This window comes from Anolis sagrei, chromosome 3 (genome assembly GCF_037176765.1).
Source record: "Anolis sagrei isolate rAnoSag1 chromosome 3, rAnoSag1.mat, whole genome shotgun sequence".
NCBI classification, from domain to species: domain Eukaryota; kingdom Metazoa; phylum Chordata; class Lepidosauria; order Squamata; family Dactyloidae; genus Anolis; species Anolis sagrei.
This window is the reverse complement of record NC_090023.1, coordinates 51,242,869-51,265,722: the sequence shown is the minus strand read 5'-3', so window position 1 is coordinate 51,265,722 and position 22,854 is coordinate 51,242,869. Positions and strand designations below refer to the sequence as shown.

At 36.8% G+C, this 22,854-nt stretch overlaps 1 protein-coding gene across 6 annotated transcripts in view; it reads right to left on the bottom strand.

The window, feature by feature from the left end:
- The window catches only part of EPHA6 (EPH receptor A6), a 524,480-nt gene that overhangs the window by 86,316 nt on the left and 415,310 nt on the right, over positions 1–22,854 (bottom strand). For 4 of the 6 annotated variants that reach the window (XM_067466657.1, XM_060770613.2, XM_067466659.1 and 1 more), the window contains one exon: positions 11,839–11,964. The exons of the other annotated variants lie outside the window; for them this stretch is intronic. In XM_067466657.1, the coding sequence (XP_067322758.1) occupies positions 11,839–11,964 (126 nt within the window). The remainder of the gene's footprint in view (positions 1–11,838; positions 11,965–22,854) is intronic. 6 annotated transcript variants of the gene reach the window in all.

The following is a 22,854-nucleotide window of genomic DNA, read 5'->3' as shown; positions in this document are numbered from 1 at the left end:
TACAGTAGTATCGCAAACAGACAACTTTGTGGATTATGACTTGTGCCTCTGGTCATGATTTTACCAGTCATATATAGAAAGGCAGCCCAAGATGACTGTGCTATGTATTTGAATACTGTAACCTCACAGATCAATAACATTTTCCCCCAAACTAATTGCCACACTTGTTCCAGAAAGCATGTAGAAAATCCCAGACGATTAGCTCTCGCCATTCACACACACATACAAAACTAAATGAGTACCACTTAGAAGCTCATTTGTCTTTCATGATTGTTTCTAGCACTTCTTTTTATTCTGTTGTTGACAGTTTTGTTGATTACAGCTGTTTTCCTGTGTTTTATACACTATTGTAATGTTCACTGGAAATGCTTAATTGAAAGGAAACATAAATATGCTTTAAATGCACAATGTTCCTGTCTCTTTAGTGGCTGTTGAAAAAGAACATACAACCCCTGGCTACAATTCTGGGGATTTTAACTATGTTAGTTATGTAAACAAGCTCCACTTCTTTGTATGCCAACATATTTTGCCATTGGTCTCAGCAAGAACCATTGATTTGAATGAATGAGGACTGACTGCTGTAAGACAAAGTGTTGAGCTATGGTAAAACTGTCACACTCTTTTGTCCAATATTGGGAAATCTGTTCTCAGTCTCATATGGAGAAAATATGTGCTCATTCATTCTGATTCATAGCCAGAGTAATCTGAAACAAAGGTCATGCTCACATGAAAACTATTATTGAATTGAAAGCAAATTGGGGAGAAGGGAAGAAGATCATGGTGGCAAAGTTGGTAATAAAACAGCAATCTCTACATCTTGTCCACCATGCCATCCAATAACAGGACTAATACTTTTTCATGTGACTAGGAACCCTGAAAAAATTTCTGACTAATGGATAGAGGTGTGAAGAAGGTTCTGCCTGTGTTTGATGTCAGAACTGCTTGTCCTTCATATGTTCAATGAATGTGTGAAGAGGGCATGCTATTGTCTTGTGAATATAGAAAGAAAGCCATATGGTAGTGTCATAGAATATATTTTGCTTTTCTTTTTGTAGATTTGATATAATTGAAAAATGCAGGAAATGTAGAAGCCTGAGTCAATCAGGATGACTCCAATGGTGTCCACTTTCATTTTTGCCATCTCATTTTTTCTTCACCTGCACTTGACCAAAAGAGAAGCTGTGCTAAAGCTGTAAACTATAGGGTTGCTGACATTGCAAATTCGCTCTGTTCACAATGGGATGGATGACAGTAATTAAGCCTGTTCAAATGGATACCTATCACTGCTTTATAGAATAATATTTTGTGGCAACACATCTATTGTCCAATATATAATGTAAGCCATATACCAACCATACCTTTCCTTACAAGAACCATAAATCATGAGATTGTACTACATAAAATGCCGCTGTTAACAATTATCTATTGAATCTTTAACCAAAGGATTATCTTATATTGCCTTATGATATGATTCAGATTTCAGACTGAGGACAGTCATATGGTGATTAATTCTTTTCATGTACAACATAAACCATACTCACAATTTTCAGTTTCTGTAGGCATTCTTGTTTGCATTGTGCAATTTAGGTTGCAGTCCTAAACCTGCTTAGTAAGGAGTAAGATTTCTGTGTGGGACTGTCCTACTCAAGTATAATTAATTTAAACAAAATAAAGCATTTAGAAATCAAACTGAATTCTGTAAGAAAGGATTAAGCATGCGTGTTGCTTTCCTGCTGACAGCAAAAAAATCTTCAAAAGTCTTAACTCTCACTCAGTGTATCTTTAGTAAAAGTAAAAAGACCACACTATCTAATTGCAATTTAGAATTATGTAATTTTAAACTGTTCCTTTATTTACCATTCATGTAATATTTATTTTTAATTTTAATTTTTACCACAGCCCAGGATTTTGTCTGTGTGTAATTTAATTGAATAGTAGTGATGAATAAGGATGAGACTATAAAGTGCTGTTTCAATCACAAAATATTCAGAATGTTGTCTCCTGTCATAATACACTGAATCAAAGCTCATGTTAATGAATTTGTGAAGTATGAAATTAATCTTTCAAATCATAATCATAATTGTACATTCAATGAGCACTAATCTCTGTACTTATTTTTTTTTAAAGTGAATTATGTAAAAGAAGGAAATGTAAGTCATATAAGGGCTTGTTCTAGATTTCCATGCAAACGTGATAAAGAAAGCGGAAACATGAGTAGTGGTTCCCATCACTGGAATGATCTATCCACAGAGATATGCCTTACATCTGTATTATAACCTTTTCAGAAAGTGTTTTAGGAATTGTTTTATGCCCTTTGAGATCATCCCACTATTTTGTTTCTGATTGCGATTCACTTTGGATTTTATTGTTCTAGTTCAGTGGTTCTCAACCTGTGGGTCCCCAAGTGTTTTGGCCTACAACTCTCAGAAATCCCTGCCAGTTTGCCAGCTGTTAGGATTTCTGGGAGCTGAAGGCCAAGACATCTGGGAACACACCACTGTTCTAGTTAATGCTGGTTTATCCAAATACTAAAAAGTCAATGCCAATTTGTTTTTCCCCTCTGTGGTGATGGTGGTAGTCACAAGGTGCCAACATCTACTTGCTTTTGCTGTATGACTCTCTCTCTCTCTCTCTCTCTCACACACACACACACACGCACACACAAATTATACAGGTGCAAACCACAATACTTTTGACCAACTTCAATTTAGAACTGTTCCGATTACTACTAATACCTTCAACTTTCTCTGGAGTATTGGAAGATCATGTAGAACAGTGCATCTTAGGTTATCTGACATGGGAGACTGGCCATTTTTACCCCAAAGTGTCAAGGATGGATCTCCTCCCTTTCTATTTGTTTATTTCCTGGGAACTCTCCAGTGACTGCTGTGACTATCACTTTGAATAGTATTTGTTTAGAATATGAATGAGAAACCACATGAGGTCCAGGGCTACATAGGCCCTTCGTGAAATATTTTCTTCTCTCCTCTCCCCAATTTTATCTCCCCATATAAAGAGCTCCTTTTACGTATCATAATTCAAACTTTATTCTTCATGCCATCCTTTCTCAGATCACAAAATCATGCTCCTTGCTCCCATCAATCACTATAACTATGAATTATCTTACAAACAATTGCATAGTGTTTATATATTAATCATGGCCTCCAACACTTGTTTTTAAAAATCTTTATTGATTCAAAGGGGTTTTAAGTCCAGTATTGCCTTGAGTAATATAAGCAATACATGGCTTCAAAGTAATCTTAAACATATATATCTTCTTTTATGTCTTCTCTTGCTACTTGTAATTTATTTGTTGTATTGTCGAAGGCTTTCATGGCTGGAATCACTAGGTTGTTGTGGAGTTTTTCGGGCTATATGGCCATGTTCTAGAGGCATTTTTCCTGACGTTTCGCCTGCATCTATGGCAAGCATCCTCAGAGGTAGTGAGGTCTGTTTATTTGTTAATTTTTCTAATTTATTGTTAATTTTTCTAATTTATTTTTCTAATTAATTTTCTAATTTATTTGTTAATTTTTCTAATTTAAGTTAGTGTCTTACTTGGCACAAAGTCAGATTGGTGTGGGTAGGTATATATCATCATGAATTCATTTAATCATTAAGCTATAATTGAAGTAAATATTTTTAGCCCAGACTAAGCAGTGTTATTGTCTATAAACTGATATACATTAGAGGTCACCCCTTGATTTTAGGAAGAATCAACCTGATTTTTTCCCTCAAAAGCATTTCATTAAATAATTTGTGTTTGTAATAAATATATTTCAATTTTTGACTAAACTTAGCTATTTCTAAAAGTGTCCAATAATAGTTTTGCATATTTACACTTTGGATATTGTCCAAAAGTGAGAAGTAAAGAAAGAAGAAAGAAAAAAAAGTGTTAACTTCCAATCTTCTCTGTAAGTTTTTCTCATTGTCGTATTTCTAATTTTGCTTGGTGCTAACCCCTCTTCATATCTCTTTCTAAGGGGCTGGTTTTACTTCAATATGTGAATTCTTCTAACAAATTCATTTTTTCCTGTTTCATAAATTGTATCATTGCTGACCAATCTGTGAATCTTTGGTAATTGCCCTTGTCAATAAATCCATTTTCATTATCACTATCACTTTTAATATCCATTGTTCCATTGTTGGTAATTTCCATTTTTGGGCATATGTTATTCTTGCCACCATTGTTAAAAAATAGGATAATTTATCTTCATTTTTTTGTTTCATAGTCAGTGATTCAAAGTAGAAAATACTCAGGTTTAAACAGAATTAATCAGATCTTGAATGACTGCGGCCATACAATGTTTCTACAAAATGCCCCCTTTACCCTTTAGGGTTGATTGTCTCCCTTCTGTGAAGAAAGTTTCCAAGGTCCTACTTTACAGTCAACAACTACCCTGATTCCATCTGTGATCTCTAATATCTCTGAAGTTAAGTGCATGTGAAAAACGATTTTTGGTGAATATACCTGTAATCTTCTGTTCAATTCAAAAATTATAATAATGAATAGAGTAGAGCTTTGCCAATTTTGGAGGCATAGAATAGGAACATGCAACTATCAAGTTTTTTAAAAAGCAAAAAACAAAACAATCTGCATCTTTGTGTATTGCCAACTATTAATGATTGCGTTCACTTCCCCTTTCATTTTGCAGTCAACATTCTTACTCAACTTAAAAAATACAATTAAAAACATTTAAATGATGACTTTAAAAACTTTAAGTATGTATTTGGTCTTGGTCCAATTGCTAGTCCCAATTACTAGCCATTCATTGGATCAATTGTCTCATTATAGGTCAACATGTATGTATACCTCAATGGGTCTATTCCAGATAGGACTAGAATAGGGTAGGACTCAGGTGACCCTCCAGATGTTACTGATGTTTTCCAGCTTGATTCCCATCCCTGATCAATATACACACCCTTCTCCATTATGATCTAGCAAGAAAAAGACTACCCTTTTCATAAACAAAAATCAAAACAAATAGTAAAGAGTTACAGAACATTCCACTGATATACTTTGTATGAAAGCATACAGAACTAAGGTCTCTGCCACACAGCAACAGAACAAACGGGATTACAACTTTTCTTTGAATTGTTATTTTCATTATTTTGCTTGTAAGGTCTCTGGAAATTTGCATCTCATAAATAAGGGAGAAAACAGCAAATTATATGTGTGGGCAGCAAATAGCTATCCAAATGTTGGCCTGCAACTCCCATCATCCCTCTCAACATAATCAATACATTCTGGGTATTGTAGTCCATCCATTGGAAGCCCAAAATTGATTATTCCTAGAATAATGCAGAACAAACCGGAGGTATCAGTATTACAGAACACCTTTAATAAATCGGTGATCTCCTGCAAAATTCTAGCATTGTAAACTAATAAACTACATTTTTCCAGTCCGAACCACCTATTTCCCAGTTCAAAATGTATATTAACCCAGAAGTAATTATGCTGTCTTCAACAAAATACTATTTCTCAGTATCGGTCCAATAATTTGTGATATAGAAATAATAATACTGGCCTACAGAATTGTTGTAAAAGCTATTTAAAATTTACCAATGCAGCACTGACAATGGTCAAGCGAGGATTGTTAACATTGGCTTGGATTCAGATGTGAACTTATTAAAATGTTGTAATGATGATGCTCCATTGAAATGTTATGCAAGTAGAAGAACTAAAATATCTTCTGTAATGTTGTGAAACTCTGTGCAAGAGCCCAGTGCTGGTAGAACCTGATATACTGGTTCAGGAAGGTTTTGTTCATGGAATGATGGGATCTGTAGTAAATGGTTCCATTAGTTGCTATGCTTTCATAATGTGGATTGCACAGGAAAGGATAAGATAGCTTTTGAATCCAGCCCAGAGCACTTGATGGAATATTTGTGGGGTAGAAGTGGTGAGTAAATTTCGCCAGTTTTTGGCTTAATCACTAACAATTGCAGCAGTTTGTTCATTCTTTCTGTGAACTCCACAATGCCATCTCCACTTCCAAAATGCAATCCCAACTGCATGTAATGTTACAAGAGACCCTTTAGTGGTAGCAGCAGAAAAATGGCCACTGAGCAAGTTGGAATTTTTTAAAGAGATCTAAATATTTCCATCTTCTCAACCTAAATCACCAAACTGACAAGCACTCATTTTGTTCAGCTTTATGACAACAAAAAACGTATGTCTTCAGCAATTAAGTCTTCATAAAGCCTGTAGAAAAGAAGTATTATGGCTCAATAGGCAAGAAGTAATTTGACAGAGTCAAGGTGAAAGGGGGTCCAAGCTGTTGATGAAGTTGAAACAAGGTAAGGGAATGCCTAAGTCTAAATAGCATACCATCTACAAGGATGAGAAAGAGACCACAAAACCCATTTTCCTAACAGTGTGCATACAGACTCAGACTTATGCGCTTTTGTTTGGCCATTAAGGAGTCATGCCATTGGATTTTACACAAACTGTAGACAACAGAGGAATAGTGCTGGGAGGTCATTGAAAAAAAGAATTGTAATAGTGTGTATTGCAGCTATGCTGTGATTGCCATAGACTACTTGGCCAGGTTCTCTCCACTCTCTAACATCATTGTAAACGTGTATGCATTACAAAACAATTCTCTATCCTTTGTAGAACTACAAACATTATTTAAAACATACAGTGATTATTTGTTTATTGTTTGACCAGTGTGTGTGTGGCAAAATAAACCAGTTCCCACCTTCCCTTAGTTGTAGCCATTAACTGAAGTCATAATTGGCCTTGCCACAGATTATCAGTGGCATCCATAGAGGAAAACACAAAGCTCGAAGAACACATTCATGTGGAAAAATACTTCCTGGCTCATTTTGAAATTTTTGGAAGTTTTTCTGGGTAAAGAAAGGAATGTTGACCACAAAACATAAATGTGAAATGTAGTTTTAGTATAGATATTACTAGGAAACAGGATATTCTCTCCCTCCACCCCAAACAAAAGAAAACAGAAAGAGTTCATATGCTTTCTAACTCACATTTTTTCATGTTCCCCAAGTAGTTGGGGTGTTGATCGAGGGGGGGGGGGGCTATTTTAGCACTGTAGTGTAGTCTAGTATTGTTATTTCTAATATTTTTAAAGGAAAATATTAATCCCTCTTCTCAGAGTCTCTTCTCTAACCAATTTAACAGCACCTTTCACCTTCATTTCCCTTTATGAAAAGACCCCCCCCCCCACAAACCCTGACATAATTGTGTGGTTTGAGCCTCACAGTTATTAAACAGAGCTTTAAAATGCGACAGAAGTTATTATTATCCTCCTTAACCTTTGTAAGATGCTCAGTGAACATGTTTTCCCCATGCATTAAGGAAAAACATGCAATGTTTTCAAATTACTTTCAAGCAGATTCAGGGAATTTACCTGCATCTTCTGTACTTCCTTTCAATGTTTGCTGAATTATACACATCACTCAAGTATGAGAATTGAAGATGTAACTGATCAAAAATGGAAAATGACTCCAGTTCATTAGTTTATCTCTATCTAGAACTAAATACCTCAACCTTGTTTGTGTATTCCTCCTGCTTTTTCACTGTTTCATAATCAATTCTGAATTCTGCACATGCTTTCTTGTTCTCCATTTATACTTTTAATTTTCTTTTTTCATATCAAATCCAGTCCTTTGTACTTTTATAACTGAAAATAAGATGAATTGATGTAATCTGTGGAACTTCTGACATTTCAAAATCAACTTTAAATATAAGTAATATGGCTCAAGAGAAATGTTATTCCTATTTCCGGGCAACATTCAAAGTGCAAATGAAAATAGGAATTGGTAATTGAATTAATGGCTGACTGCCTGTGCCAAACTGAAAGGGAGTGAAGAATAGCTGATATTTTAGAACAATAATTTCTGACGAATGCATAATTTTTCACTACTGCATGGAAGACTAGAAAGTTTTGATACTCTAATTTTTCTAGTTTCTAGAAAACTAGACACTTATGGCAGACATTTATCTTTTAGCTAGGTGTTGGGCAATGAGGGGCTTCTACTCCCCTTGCTTCCATGGATCCTCTTTGCTCAATTATTTTCAGCTCTAATCCAAACACATTTCCAATTAACACCTCAAAAGTAACAACTCCTTCAGGTTTTCACAAGGATAAGCCTTTCAACAGCATAAATCACACTCCCTAACCTTGGCTGAGGGAGCATGTGGCACCTAGTAGTTGGAACGCTGGACTAGAACTCTGGGCAACCTTCTCAGTCGCTGAAACCCATTTAATGACAATGGGCAAATAATAATAATAATAATAATAATAATAATAATAATGCTTCATTTATATCCAGCCCCCTCTCCTTGAGGGGACTTGGAGCAGCTTACAACAGGGACACAATATAAATAAAAGTAGGCAATACAGGATAATTAAATCCACAAAGGAAAGACAAATCGTAATATCTAGGAAAGAATAACAGTAGATGTGTTGAGTATAACTCTTAAAAAACTCATAAGCGATAGATCCAGTTAAAAGTAGTCACATTTTAAACCACCACCAGTTAGGTTACAGTTAGCCATTTTTAAAAGCCAAATGATAGTTTCTCTGTCTAAGTGAAAGGGAATGCTAAATCCCGCTCTGAATAAATCTTGCCTAGAAAACTCTATGATAGGGTTAATAAAAGTCGGGATCAATTTGAAGGGATATACAACAACGATCCTTATGCAGAGTGCTTGAGTGCCATGTAAAACAATTATTTGTCATTCAATTTGCATCTTCCCTTCGCCGCAGAGTTCTAGTTCAACACTCAAACCACTGTCCCACATGTTCCCTCAATCCCTGCTGCTCTCACAGAGATATCTGCAACTGATTGAGATAGCTATAGCTAAGTTAAACATTATTATATCCCCCATTTTTTTTCAGTTTTCAATGCAACCTTCAACCATTTAAAACCATTCTGATCTCCCTATCTCATCCTTCCAAATCTTTGCTCTAAAAATCCTGTTTCTCAGTATTTTGTGTTGTTTCTCACTTGGAGGGATTTCGACACTGAAAAGAGAACACTTCAGGAAAGCATGCAAGCACTATCTATGTCCCTAAATTACTCTGGCATGATATGTAATCTCTTGATTTATAAAGACATTGAACAGCTTTGTACCATTAATGTGAATTCATCAAAAAGAAAAAAGAAAGAATAAAAGAGGAATAACTACTTAATTAAAACAAATATCATGTATGATGTTATAAAATATCATACATGAACATGTATCAAGACAAAGACTAGAACCCAGTGCTGTTAGGTAACATTATTTTCAACATATGATTACTGAGTGTAGATGCCATAATCAGGAAATTCTGCAACATAGTATCTTCAGTCTCTATGTTTCAAAATGCAATAGGAGGAGTCCGGACACAATAGCATATTCATGGGAAATAGGAGACCCACTGAAATCAGAGAAGCTTAGGGCTGTAACCACTGATGTCCAGTAAAAGAAACCCTACTGTGGGGATTACAGTTAGAAAGTATATTTGAAAATACATGCCAAATGGTTCAAAGACATGTTTTTGTAGCATTAAGAAAAGGAAATGCAGAACTGGCCAGAATCACATCGTTGGGGATTTATTTTGTGCAGAAAATACTATTTCTGCATAGAAATGTTATTTTCTTGCTATTTTCAGTTCAATGCCGCCTGCTCCCAACTGAAGACTTGCAAGAACAAAGGTCTGAGACTGGGTTTAAAAATGAAAAGGAAGTTTCAAAGAGTAAATCATATGTATGATTTTGTGGAAGTGCTGTGTTAATCATTATGCAAATAACTATCCTGATTTCAGTGACTGGATGCCCCATTTCTGACCTCAGCAGACATGATTGCAATGGCAAGAACTAGCAATAGAAACATGAAGATGACCCATTCCCTTGTCTGCACTTCCCTGCACACATAGAGGGATGTACACATAGAGAATGGATTGTACACAGAGAGAATGGATTAGGTCAACATGGATCTAATGCAACTGTCCACATGACTGCAAAGTCCAAGGACACTCCAGAGTTTCCTGCAAACTACAGCTTACTGCAAAGCTGTCGTGTGTTATGAAGATGCCATCACTGTTTTTGGAATGAGTACATGAGTTTTGTTTACTAAGCCTAATTCCAAGTTCACTTGTGCCCAATGATTTAAAAAGTTATTCAGACTTAGGAATTTTTCCTTGATTGTTTTTCCACTATTTGGAAATAAATAAAAGGGGATCATTTAATCACAATAACATTTTGTTCTCAAATTAAATATTGCTAAACATGTCTTTAGTTTTTCATTCCAATGTTTTCTGAAGCATAACTTTTCCACTGTTTACTGAAAGAACCTTCCTATCAAGTGTAACAGGAATAAGATGAAGGTTCTGTAACTCAGGTGAATAGTGCATATGGTTGCCAACATTGTCAAGTTTGAGATTATTGGACCACTGATGGCCAAGGATTACATTGCAACTTTTAAGATGCGGTTGTGTATGGAATGCTCTTGATGAGTGAACATAAATGTGTTTAATTTAATATCGTATACAATTAAGCTTAAACTTGCAAATAAATTCCAATTGGGCATAGCGGGCGATGTGCCTTAACTGTCAAAACAGAATGGTGTCTTCTGAATTATGTAAAAATGTGATTTTCATTACATAAATATGACCAATGTCAGAGGGTTAGTGATGTTTTGGTGAAAATGCACATTATTTATTTATTTCGGACATTTGTATCCCGTCCTATCTCAACCTCCGCAGAGGGACTCAGGGCGGCTAACAAACCGGCATTACAGTAATTTACACTGAGGATTAACTCATCTGAGCAAGAAGGCTCCTGTCTTTTGTGCTAAGGTAAAGGTAAAGGTAGTCCCCTGACATTAAGTCCAGTCATGTCTGACTCTGGGGTGTGGTGCTCATCTCCATTTCGAGGCCGAAGAGCCAGCGTTGTCCGTAGACACCTCCAAGGTCATGTGGCTGGCATGACTGCATGGAGCGCCGTTACCTTCCCGCCAGAGCGGTACCTATTGATCTACTCACATTTGCATGTTTTCGAACTGCTAGGTTGGCAGAAGCTAGGGCTGACAGCGGAAGCTCATGCCGCTCCCCGGAATCGAACCTGTGATCTTTCAATCAACAAGCTCAGCAGCTCAGTGCTTTAACCCACTGCACCACCAGGGGCTCCCGTCTTTTGTGCTACAATGCTGCAAATTATATCTAGATTTCAGACTGAATAACTGCTCCCCTGTGGTATTCAAAAAATATTTTTCCTAACATATATTTGTGAATGCAACCTATTCTTAATTGTCAATTTATAAAAGACTGCTATTTTACATTGGGGGAAAATATGAACTCTCAGGTGCATGTAGAAATCTAGCTTCTCTTAATGTCAGTTGGTTAGAAAATGCAATAGTACTTTTTTGCTGCAAATTAATACATAATGATTTTAAGTTACAAAAGCATATTTTTTGTCCGGAGAACAGCAGGTTTTGGAAAACTCTATGCTACAGGAGATGCCAAACAAACTATTTTATGTACCCATAACAAACAAGGTATACTCTATAGCCTGTGACTGCAGAATATAATATTATATTCAATATATATTGAATTTTCTAGGCATCACCTGTTTTTTACTGTATTATTTACTGGTTTATAAAAATCCCTTCAGTTTTGTTCAGTTTTAGTGCATTTCTGATAAATGAACACATTTGATCACCTTTATATAAACCTTTTAGTTTCTTTTTGTGATACAGAGTGAAATAGTAGCTACCTGTGCAACAAGAAGTATATTAGTCAATATAATTAGGAACTGTAGCATTTAATGTGATCTGAAGAACCAAAACTTCCTCATAACTTGCACTTGTTTGTTTGGAATACCTACCAGAGGAAATCCTGGGAGGCAAAGATCCTCCCCGTGACAGAGGATGTGGGGCTGGAAGGCTATTTAAAAGTCCTTCCCTCAGGAATCTTGGGCAAAGAGACTTCACCCCAATGGGCGGGAAGGATCCTTATAAAAGATAAAAATTGTAAGTAATTAGACAGGCAGTTATTTTAATTGTGGAAAAAAGCTGTCGGTTTGAAAAAGTGATAAGGAAAGACCACAAGCAATATCATCTTAGTTAATGTGCAAACCGTTGTGGTCAGAAAAAAAGTCTGGTAAGATCAGGTAAATCTAAAAGTCAGCACATGCAGGCCAAGGATAGAAACTTGATTCTAAGGATTAAAGTTTTGATCATACAATGACACACATTTCAAACAAGAAAGAATATGAGGAAAGAAAAAAATTCTGATCAATCCACTGTTTTCCTCAGGTTCTGCATTTTAATGTTTTGGGAAATATCTTCCAATTAGATAGCACAGTCCAAGAAAAAACGTCTTGGTGTTTTGGTTTTTAGTCCTGTTCCTGGGGTGATTTAGGTCACTGATTCATAAAATTGCATTGGATAGACTGCATCAGCTCTAGTTTCTTAGATGTGGTTACCATGGTTTTCTATGGGTGAACAGAGGGCGTCTTCCACTTGGTATATGTTCTGTATCTCACCTTGAAAAACTAGAGACGATAAGGGAAAACTGGTGCCACTTTTTGAATCAATAGGGAAAATATGCCCAGAGACAGGGCCAACATTAGGAGCACCAAAATGTGTGCTGGCCAGTGTAATATTTCATTTATTTTAGGCTAATAGGCTTCCTCCAACATGGTGCTGTCCAGATTTTTTAGACTTTCAATCCCCATTATCCTTTAACTAATGAATGTTGTCAAGTGAACTGTGGGAGTTATTTTCTAAAACACTTAGAGGCAACTTTGGGAAAAACTGCCCTAGATCATGAATTTTCTTGACTGAGATGTAATATTGCAGTGTAGTCAGGCAAAGAACTCAAGCATTCTTTCTTCTTTCTTCGTCCATACATCCTACTTTGGAACAGACTTGCCAATTTGTCTAATTACAGTTTTCTGTGATGTCCAATCTATATCTATAGTTTAAGGCAAACTTACCAACCTATAGTTAAGACAAACTTTAAACCTATAGTTTTTGGCAAAGGTGGGAATTGCATTATTTGCAGAACACATGCAGTTCTCCAGTGATTGTAAGATTTCCCCTGCACTTCCAGTTGCCATCATTTATGCCAAAAAAACAACTGGCCAGTCAAACTTGCAAAAAGCTCCAGGAAACCTGACTGGCTTTTAAAAGTAAAACCACATGCTATACATATGAAAAATTGAAGTGAGTCTCTACTTCTCTATTTTGTTTTAAGTGGGTGAGCTCTGACCAGCCGAGGTGTGCAGGAGTATGATGAATGTGTCCCTAGATCTTTGGGAGTTACCTGCCTGTGGTTTTAGCAATGCTCACAAACCAAGACTGCAAAATACAGGTTCAATCTTGTCTCTAGGCAAGATAAAACTACATTATCTTAATGAAGATTTAACACAACAGAAGGTATTCTCTCAAGCCAAAAAGAGGGCTTACATAAGAGGAACAGCAGAGCATGAGTCCAAGTCAGAAAATGAAATGCTTTACTCCTAATTTACAGCCAGGTAAATTACATCTGGTTCTAATGGTACTCTGTGGACACACGTAAAAAATTGTGCCAGTTCTGAACAGAATATATAACTATGCCATTTCTTCCCAAAATGGTATGTTTCAGCTTTGGTTCTGAAACTATGAAAGGACTCAATAAAAAGTATATGTTTATTTCTCACATCTTCTGGTGGGGAACTAGTGCCGTATTTATGCCCTTTGTTGCAGTTGCTTATTTCTTGAAAACTTGCTGGACACCAGAAGCTAGAAACTCATGGATAGCATCATAAAGGAGATCCCTATTTTGGGTAGCACTGTGTTAGATTAAATAACAATTAAATCTGATCCTGAAAAAAAAATCTAGAAGTAATATGATCTAGTAGGTTTTGGGGAATATTTCTTAATCTTCTTTATAGGATTGATAGAGGGTTAGCTTTGATAACCGGGCCAAATTAATGTTGGTGTTTTCCTGGTTTCAGAGTCTACCTTTCTTGGTGCTGTAAAATAACTTAAGTGACTATGGTATAGACCAGGGGTCCTCAAACCTTTTTTAAACAGAGGGCCGGGTCACAGTCCCTCAAACTGTTAGAGAGCCGGATTATAATTTGAAAAAAATATGAATGAATTCCTATGCACACTTCACATATCGTATTTGTAGTGCAAAAAAATTCTTAAAAACAATACAATAATTAAAATGAAGAACAATTTAAACTTATTACTTAAAGAATAAAAATATAAATTTATTAGTATTTCAATGGAAAGTGTGGGCCTGCTTTTGGCTGATGAGATAGGATTGTTGTTGTTGTATGCTTTCAAGTTGTTTCAGACTTAGGTTGACCCTGAGTGAGGGCCGGGTAAATGACATTGGAGGGCCGTATCTGGCCCTCGGGCTATAGTTTGAGGACCCCTGGTATAGACTATTATTTCTGGAGCAAAACTGCTTTTTCTTTTTCTTTTTGCTGCTGTGGTGATCCTTTGTTGTTCATTCGTTCAGTAGTTTCTGACTCTTCGTGACCTCATGGACCACGCCAGAGCTCCCAGTTGGCCGTCCCTCCACCAGCTCCTTCAGAGTCAAGCCAGTCACTTCAAGGATGCCATCCATCCATCTTGCCCTTGGTCGGCCCCTCTTCCTTTTTCCTTCAATTTTCCCCAGCATCATTGTCCTAATCTTAACCTAAAATTAATAGCTTGACAAGATACAAACATGAGGCAGGATGGGATGGAAAGTGAAAACTTTATTGTGTCTGGGAAGACCAGTTCACAGAGTGATCCAAATCCTTAACCATTCAGCTGCCCTGAGTCCCCCCTTCTTCTCCTTCTCCTTCTTCTTCTTAATAAATTGATTAGTGAAATTTATTAAGCTATAATTATCTACTATTGGAAATGTTGCACTCTAATTCTTTCCACCTTCTCTCTTTTTAATTGGACTACATGAGTGGGTATGAAATATAACTAGAAATAAATTCAATAAATGATGCACTCAAAATTGGAGTGTGGCAATGAGTATTAAAAAGATATCTGTGTTATTCTGAAATTTATAACCATGTCTCCTGCATAAACATTTGGTATACTTACAAGAAATTGTTTTGAACTTTTCAAAGGAAAGGAAATGTTTGATCGGAAAACATGATAAGTCACAACAAATAGCAATCCTTCAGTAATACGACCAATAAAAAATAGTGGACTATAACTTATTTTATTTGTGATTTTTCGTCTGTAATCATGCAAATTATACATAAATTCTCTACATCTGATGTTAAGCTTAACAGTAGAAAAAGAAACAACACAAGATAGAATCTGATGATTGCCTCTTTTTTATGTAGATGTAGAAATTCTTCAGCCTTAGAACCAGCACAGAGAAATCACAGGAAGCATCTGTTACAAGAGTAATTAAGTGAAAACAACATTGTTTTTGCAGTGATGAATGTATCGGTGTATACAAGTGAGAACTTTGAGGGCTATTAGTTAAATTATAAAATAAAGAGTGTCTAGTTTTATAACATAAGCATTGGTAGAGTTTTTCTTAGAGTTTCAACAAATGGCGCCATTTTAGAACCTAAAAGTGAAAACTAAACACTATTAAAATGAATAATGGCCTTTGCTTAAGATGTGTCTCATAATTATAACTATGGAATATTTTGAGGAAAATGTTTATATATTTGGGACTTTATTTAAAAATGCAATATATAGGACAAACAGCAGTCATTTGTGAAGTATATGGTTTTATTTTTTCCTGTTTAAAATTGTATTCTTCCAGGGCATCTGATGAGGAGGTGCTGCATAGTGTATTGTGTATTTTTATATATTTTTAGAATTGTTAGCTACTTTGAGTCTCCTTTAAGAGAGAAAAAGGAGGATATAAATAAAAACATAATACAGACATGTCCTGTGTTACAAACATCTGACTCACAAATGACTCACAGTTAAGTATGGGGGTGAGAGAACAGGAAGTGAGAGAAATCTACTCCTAGGAAGGGAAATTCACTCCCAAAGAAGTTATCCTGAAGACGTTGTAATGGGGAAAAAGTGTCTCAATTGAAACTTTCTTACCAAATATTCTAAAATCTTCTGAATAGGGACACAGACAGCAAAACAAACACCACAGGGTTGTTAACCTTTCCCTATGCTATCCAAAACTAAATATATATTCATATTCTTGGCTGGTGTTACATTTAAAAATGCATCTGTTCTGGTTTACATACAAATTCAACTTAAGAACAAACCTATAGAATCTATTTTGTTTGTAACTTGGGAATTGCCTTTAACAATCTATTAGAGATGTGGATAATATGTGACATTTCCCCCTATTGATCTGTAACTATTGATCTATCACTGGCATGTGACACCTGTTTGGTTTTTTCCAATTGTCTGGGGACATCCATTTTAACCTGTTTCATAAGTATAGATAGCAGATGATGACAAGCTTAAAAAATAATAATAACAGTAACAATATGCTTCTTAAAATCTGAATGCTGCCCCTCCATTGTTACTACACATTATAGAAAATGTGTTGATTTTATTATTGTACCCATTTGTCTAACCACAACTCATTTAATTCCTTTCTTCTTGAGTTTATGCCCTCCTGGTCCCCTAGTTTACTGCCTGATCCACTCACTTCTGGTTAGGCACCTAGTCACTGTGGTAATAGCTTTCTCTTTCTGAGTTCCACCACCATCAGAATCACAGTTGGTGGGGACATGAGAGAAGGCCTTCTTAGTGCCGTCCCTAGGCTCTGCATCTTCCTTACCCTGTTGTTCTTCTGTTGGCAGGTGGAAATCCATTCTTTTCCTACAGGCTTTTTTAAAATGGTTTTTTTTTTAAAAAGGACCAAGTATAGTTTAAAATGAACTTTTAAAAGGGTTTTCTGTTTTTAATTTCATTTTATCTTTTTCTTCAGAGCTGAATTGTTTTTACAGTGTCATTAGTTTAATACAACTGTATTTTTTTTAAAAAAATACTTTTTGGATGTTTTAATCATATTGTTTTACATTGTGAGCTGCTTTGGGCTCCAAACTTCATTTAAAAAGTATGAAACAAATAGCTTTTTAATCTTTGTTTTGCACATTTTAATATATGTATTTCATAGAAATACATTTTAATATATCCCCTTTCCAAATGAAGTTTTTTTAATGAGGTTTTTTTAAACTGTGTTGTGCCCCACCTTGAGGAGCGTCAGGTAAGAAATAAAATTTATTTATTTATGTATTTATTTATTTACCATTTTTATATACCACCTTTCTCTGCCTGAAGGTGACCCAAGGCAGCTTACAGTCAGCACAATGTGATGCCCCCAACAACATAAAATACAATTAAAAATATTTAGCATATTTATTTATTATTTATTTATTTACAGCATTTATATGCTGCCCTTCTCACTCCGAAGGGGACTCAGAGTGGCTTACAAGATATATTTTCATACAATATATTATATTATTAGCATAGTACAATATCAGTATTATATATTACTATATTGCACTATACCATTATATTGTAATACGTATTATTAGTAATATTACATGTAATGTAAATATATAATTATAATATTATATTATTATTATTACTAGTATTATATTGTATTACATTATAATATTATAAATATTATATGTATATACAATCTACTATATTATATTATTAGTAAAGACAAGATGGAAATGTCTTATAATATATAATATAAAAACCATACAAAACCAATAAAAACATAAATCCTCAGCGTCTCCTTACTAAAATCATTTTCCAATCTCATCGTCCACTTGTTCTGTAGATCTATATTTGCCTGTTACACTGCATTTGCAAATGCTTGCTCAAAAAGCCAAGTTTTAACTTTTTTACAAAACGTTAGGAGGGAGGGGACCGATCTAATATCCCTAGGAAGACTTGTCTGCCATCTTACTCAGCGTTTTGTCACAACATCCTCATGAGCCTCACCACTCAGTGAAATTGGCTATTTAGAAATTTACATCCTGTTCCATAGGTGTTGTGAGGCGGTTTCTGGGGGGAGGGAGACTTATTATTCCAATGTTAACTACTATAGGATCAAAGACTAGTGGACATTGGACCAAGAGCCATTTACTGCTATTATTAATTTGGACATTGTGCTACTAAGCCTGCTCAATATATCTGCACTTTACTCTAAGAACTACCTCCCATTGACCACTTTATACTTTAACCTATTGTGAACTTTAACAACTACAGTGCACTTTAACATCTTAATTGCACTTTAACAGGCAGATCTCACTAGCACTTATAGACTCTATATTGACTGCACTTTATAGACTTTATACAGTCTTTATCGCCTGCCTGCACTTTATGGACTCTCTGAGGAGAAATTCTGCCCCCCCCCCCCATGCTGCTACTCAAACCCCTATTTATATCAATTTTAATTATATTTTGTGGGGGAAGAGAAGTTCAGGGAGGGCTGGAGCAGTCCAGAATCTACAGGGTGGGAGTGGGAACTGAAGGGAAGGGAGGACTATTGTTAGAGGAAACATAATCAAACTAAGCAGTTATTGTTAAGCCATGGGTTGGAAATGAAAGAACTGAACATGATGGGGGAGGGGGGAGTTCCATTGTCCGGGGGAAAGTAATAATGGGGAGGGGGAGATACGGGAAAGGGAGACTATCAATTTGGCCTAGAGATTGCGGAAGAACATTAGTAGCTCCAAAACACTCTCCTGACACGGTAATTCTGAGTACCTAGGATGGCGGTCCCTCTGGATTAAGGATGGTGCTGTTGAACGCCAGATCTGTCAATGGTAAGACAACCTTCATCCAGGAATGAAGGTAATCACATGCATCCTACCCCTGCCCATCCTGGCTTCTAAAGGAGGCCAGAGGGGGATTGGCCAAGTGGGTGAAGGTGGTGGTTAATGCCTCCCTTCGGGAAGGCAACATTCCAGTGAGCTTAAAACAAACTGTGATAAAACTGCTGTTGAAAAAACCATCACTGGACCCCACTCAATTCATCAACTATCGGACTACTGCAATGCGCTCTACGTGGGGCTGCCTTTGAAGACTGTTCGGAAGCTTCATTTGGTCCAACGGACAGCAGCCAGGTTGTTAACAGGAGCGGTGCTCAGGGAGCACACAACTCCTTTGTTGCGCCAGCTCCACTGACTGCCAGTTTGCCACCAGGCACAATTCAAAGTGCTGGCTTTAGCCTTTAAAACACTAAACAGTTCCAGCCCAGTTTACCTGTTCGAACGCATTTCTCCCTATGAACCATCTAGGTGCTTAAGATCGTCTGGAGAGGCCCTGCTCTCGGTCTTGCCTTCTTCACATATCCAATTGGCAGGAATGAGAAACAGGACCTTCTCAGCGGTGCCCCCCCCCCCCCCCCGGCTATGGAATGCCCTCCCTAGGGATATTAGATCGGCCCCCTCCCTCCTAACATTTCGAAAGAGAGTTAAAACCTGGCTGTTTGAGCAGGCATTTGCAGACACAGTATAACTGATTAATTGAGACTCATGGAACAATTGGACAATGGGACGGAAAATGATTTTAATGATGAGTCACCAAGGACTTGTACTTTATGGTTTTTAATTGTTTTATTGCTTTTATATTATATGTAATGTGTTTGATTGTCTTTTATTTATGGGGCATTGATTGCAAACTGTAAACCGCCTTGAGTCGCTTCTGGGCTGAGAGGGGCAGTATAAAAATATAGTAAATAAATAATAAATAGGAAGGACGTTCCACAGCCGAGGGGCCAACACTGAGAATTGTTGATGATGATGTTGTGTGTCTGCACGTTGTTTCATACTCTTGGTGATCTTAAATCAGTGGCTCCCAACTTTTAGGTCTCCAGGTATTTTGAACTTCAGTTCCCACAGTTCCTAACAGCTGGTAAGATGACTGGGATTTCTGGGAGTTGAAGTCCAAAACACCTGGAGGCCCAAAGGTTAGGAACCACTGCTTTAAGTGAACCTATTTATTGACATGGATTATTCAGTTGGGATTTGCCACAGCTGTCTTCTGAAGCTGAGAGTGTGTGACTTGCCCAGAACACAATTGGTTTCCATGTCCAAGTGGGGATTTGATTACTGTTCCAATTCTAGTTTAAAGCTCAAACCACTATAAATCAGTTGTGGAATTCCCTTCCTAGCGATATCAAATCAGCCACCTCCCTACTAGCCTTCAGAAAGAGAGTCAAAATCTGGCTCTGGGAGCAGGCTTTTGAAAATTAGGGCAATTATGTGCAATTTGACCTTGGAATGGCCTTGGACCTTGAACTCTGCATGGTGTGTTTTTAACTTTGAATGTATTTTAACCATTTTAAATATGCTGTAAGTTTAAACTATTTTAAGGCTGTAGTTGAAATTGAAGTGAGTATTTTCAACTGTTCTAAAAACCAATAGAAGCCTAATGTACCAGTCTTGTGTATTTCAAAGAAATTGAGAAGTTAAATTAAAATTACTGTGCATAATTACTTTAGGAAGTACCAGTTCCAGAGGCATATTTTCAGCTGACACAGACTTGGGTTTTTGCCTGTGTGTGTGTGTGTATGTGTTGGTGATAGAGAAGAACTACTATCGGTATTAAGAAATGCCTTGCTAGGAAGTTTAACAACACGTTTTGCTAACTTGTCTCATACTTCCATTATTTTCAGAAGGAACTGCATGCTTGCTCCTGAGAGACTGGCAACACCTGCCTCTCATTATAATCAGGAAATAAACACATTTCTTAATCTTCATGGGATGTAATTTTGTAGTGATTAACTGAAATGCAGAAAAATCCCAGGAAGGAATTTTAAATAAAACATTCTTCATTTATATCTTTCCAAGTTTACTTAGGCACAGTAAAAAAGCAATGTTGTCTTTATGTAAACTTAGAAAGGAATATATAACAATGAATCACTGATCATCATTGCCAAAAAAGCCCTTATCATTCTTTTGCACAATAGATACTTCAGTTCTCCTTTTCAGTATGTCATTACACAGTCTGAAGATCTTCCTTTTATAACTTGAACAGATTCTAGCTTGAACTAGACATTACAAACAAATGTATTTAACAATAATCTGTTAATATTTAGTTGGGGAAAAGCAAGAAGCAAGTAGGGCAATAAACACTGTCCAGAGATGGAAAGGTAGGACACCGAGTTATGCGTTAAGCGTGATGGCCATCACTTTAAGTCAGATACATCTAAACAATATAAAACCCCCTTTGCAAATGTATATGAGAAGAGGGGAGGGGAGGAGAAAATGGGCCCCATGGTTACCAAACCAACTAATGACAAGCAAGGTATGTGGCCATATTTGCCAATCTATGGAGCAAGCAAAAAACGGTCTGTTAGAGGAGAGACACCCTGCAGATGCCCAAATGGCATGTTTGCTCCCCTCTACTAACCATCCAGCAACTCAGGTCTCCCTCCTACCAATTTAATTTTCCCAATTTAATTTGTGCCTGATGCCCCCTTCCCCCTTTTAAAAATGCCAGTTGTGGCAAAGCCGTAAAAAAAAAAGTCAACCCACATGAAATGGATAGCCAAGTCCTACATGAAGCTCCAGGAAATGAGAAAACAGAATGCTATGATAACACATAGAAATGTCTTCCTAATTCCTGAACGTGACCAGCTGTAGCCTAGGGATTCACAAAGGAATATGATGATACCAAGGATGTGAGAGTGGGTTGCACTGGAGACCTGACCCCAAAAAGCTGACTTTATTTAGGCATGCCAGAAATCCCAGTAGGTCTTGTAATACTCTGCAGAGTGTGATTCACTTCAGATCTCACACTGTTGACAGCCATAGTGAGACTTCATCCCAGCCTGAGTCAAGCTTGGAGCAGCCTGTGCAACAGGGCTCCCTCCATGAAGACATCAGGGTAATTTGTTGTTGAAGGCTTTCGTGGTTGGAATTACTGGGTTGCTGTGACATAAAAAGCTCACCCAGATGCTGTGAGTTTTCCAGGCTGTATGGCCATGTTCCAGAAGCATTCTCTCTTGATGGCAGGCATCCTCAGAGGTTGTGAGGTTTGCTGGAAACCAGGCAAGTGAGGTTACCAACAACCTCACAACCTCTGAGGATGGCTGTCACAGATTGGGTGAAATGACAGGAGGGAATGTTTCAGGAACATGGCCATACAGCCTGGAAAACTCACAGCATCTGGGTGAGCTTTTTATGTCATGCAAGAATAGGATTAAAGCAGGGTAGATTTCAGTAGGAAACCATGATAGTACTGAACCCACAGTAACTGCACGAAGGTGCTATATGACCATACCAATTCCACTTTTCATCACACACTAGTTCTGTATTATAGGACAGTTACTATTTCTTTTCCCGAGGCCCTTTAATTGAATAAACAAATAAGGATAAACAAAATACAAGTTGAGTATCCCTTATGGGAATTCTGAAATTCAAAATACTCCAGAATCCAACATTGTCCATGTGATTTGCTGTGCTACTACCTCTGATGGTTTAATACACACACACTTTGTTTCACACACAAAATTATTCAAAATATTGTAAATAAATTTAACTTCAGGCTATGTGTATATGAAAGTTAAATCCATTTTGTGGGCCTGGCATACTGAGCTCTGTGAACACCACCGGACTATGCCCGACTGCTTTGACATGCAACAAGTCAAGCTGAAACAAGCATAAACAGCAGCTGCCACCCAGCCAGACTTTGTGAAAACCAGCCCTTACATTCTGTAATCCCCATTCTCATGCCCTTTCCCTTGCAGATAAGCTTAATAATTATTTTTAGTGTCCTGGTTTTCCGCCAGAAATCCTATTTTAGCCTTGTACCAAAGCTGCATCTGGTCTCCCAACCTGCTGAGAAAACTACTACAATCAAAGTTTTATAACTGAAAATTGACATTGGCATAAGAAATACATATATGTTATCTGCTATGACAGCAGATAGGAAAGAAATTGCTAGAC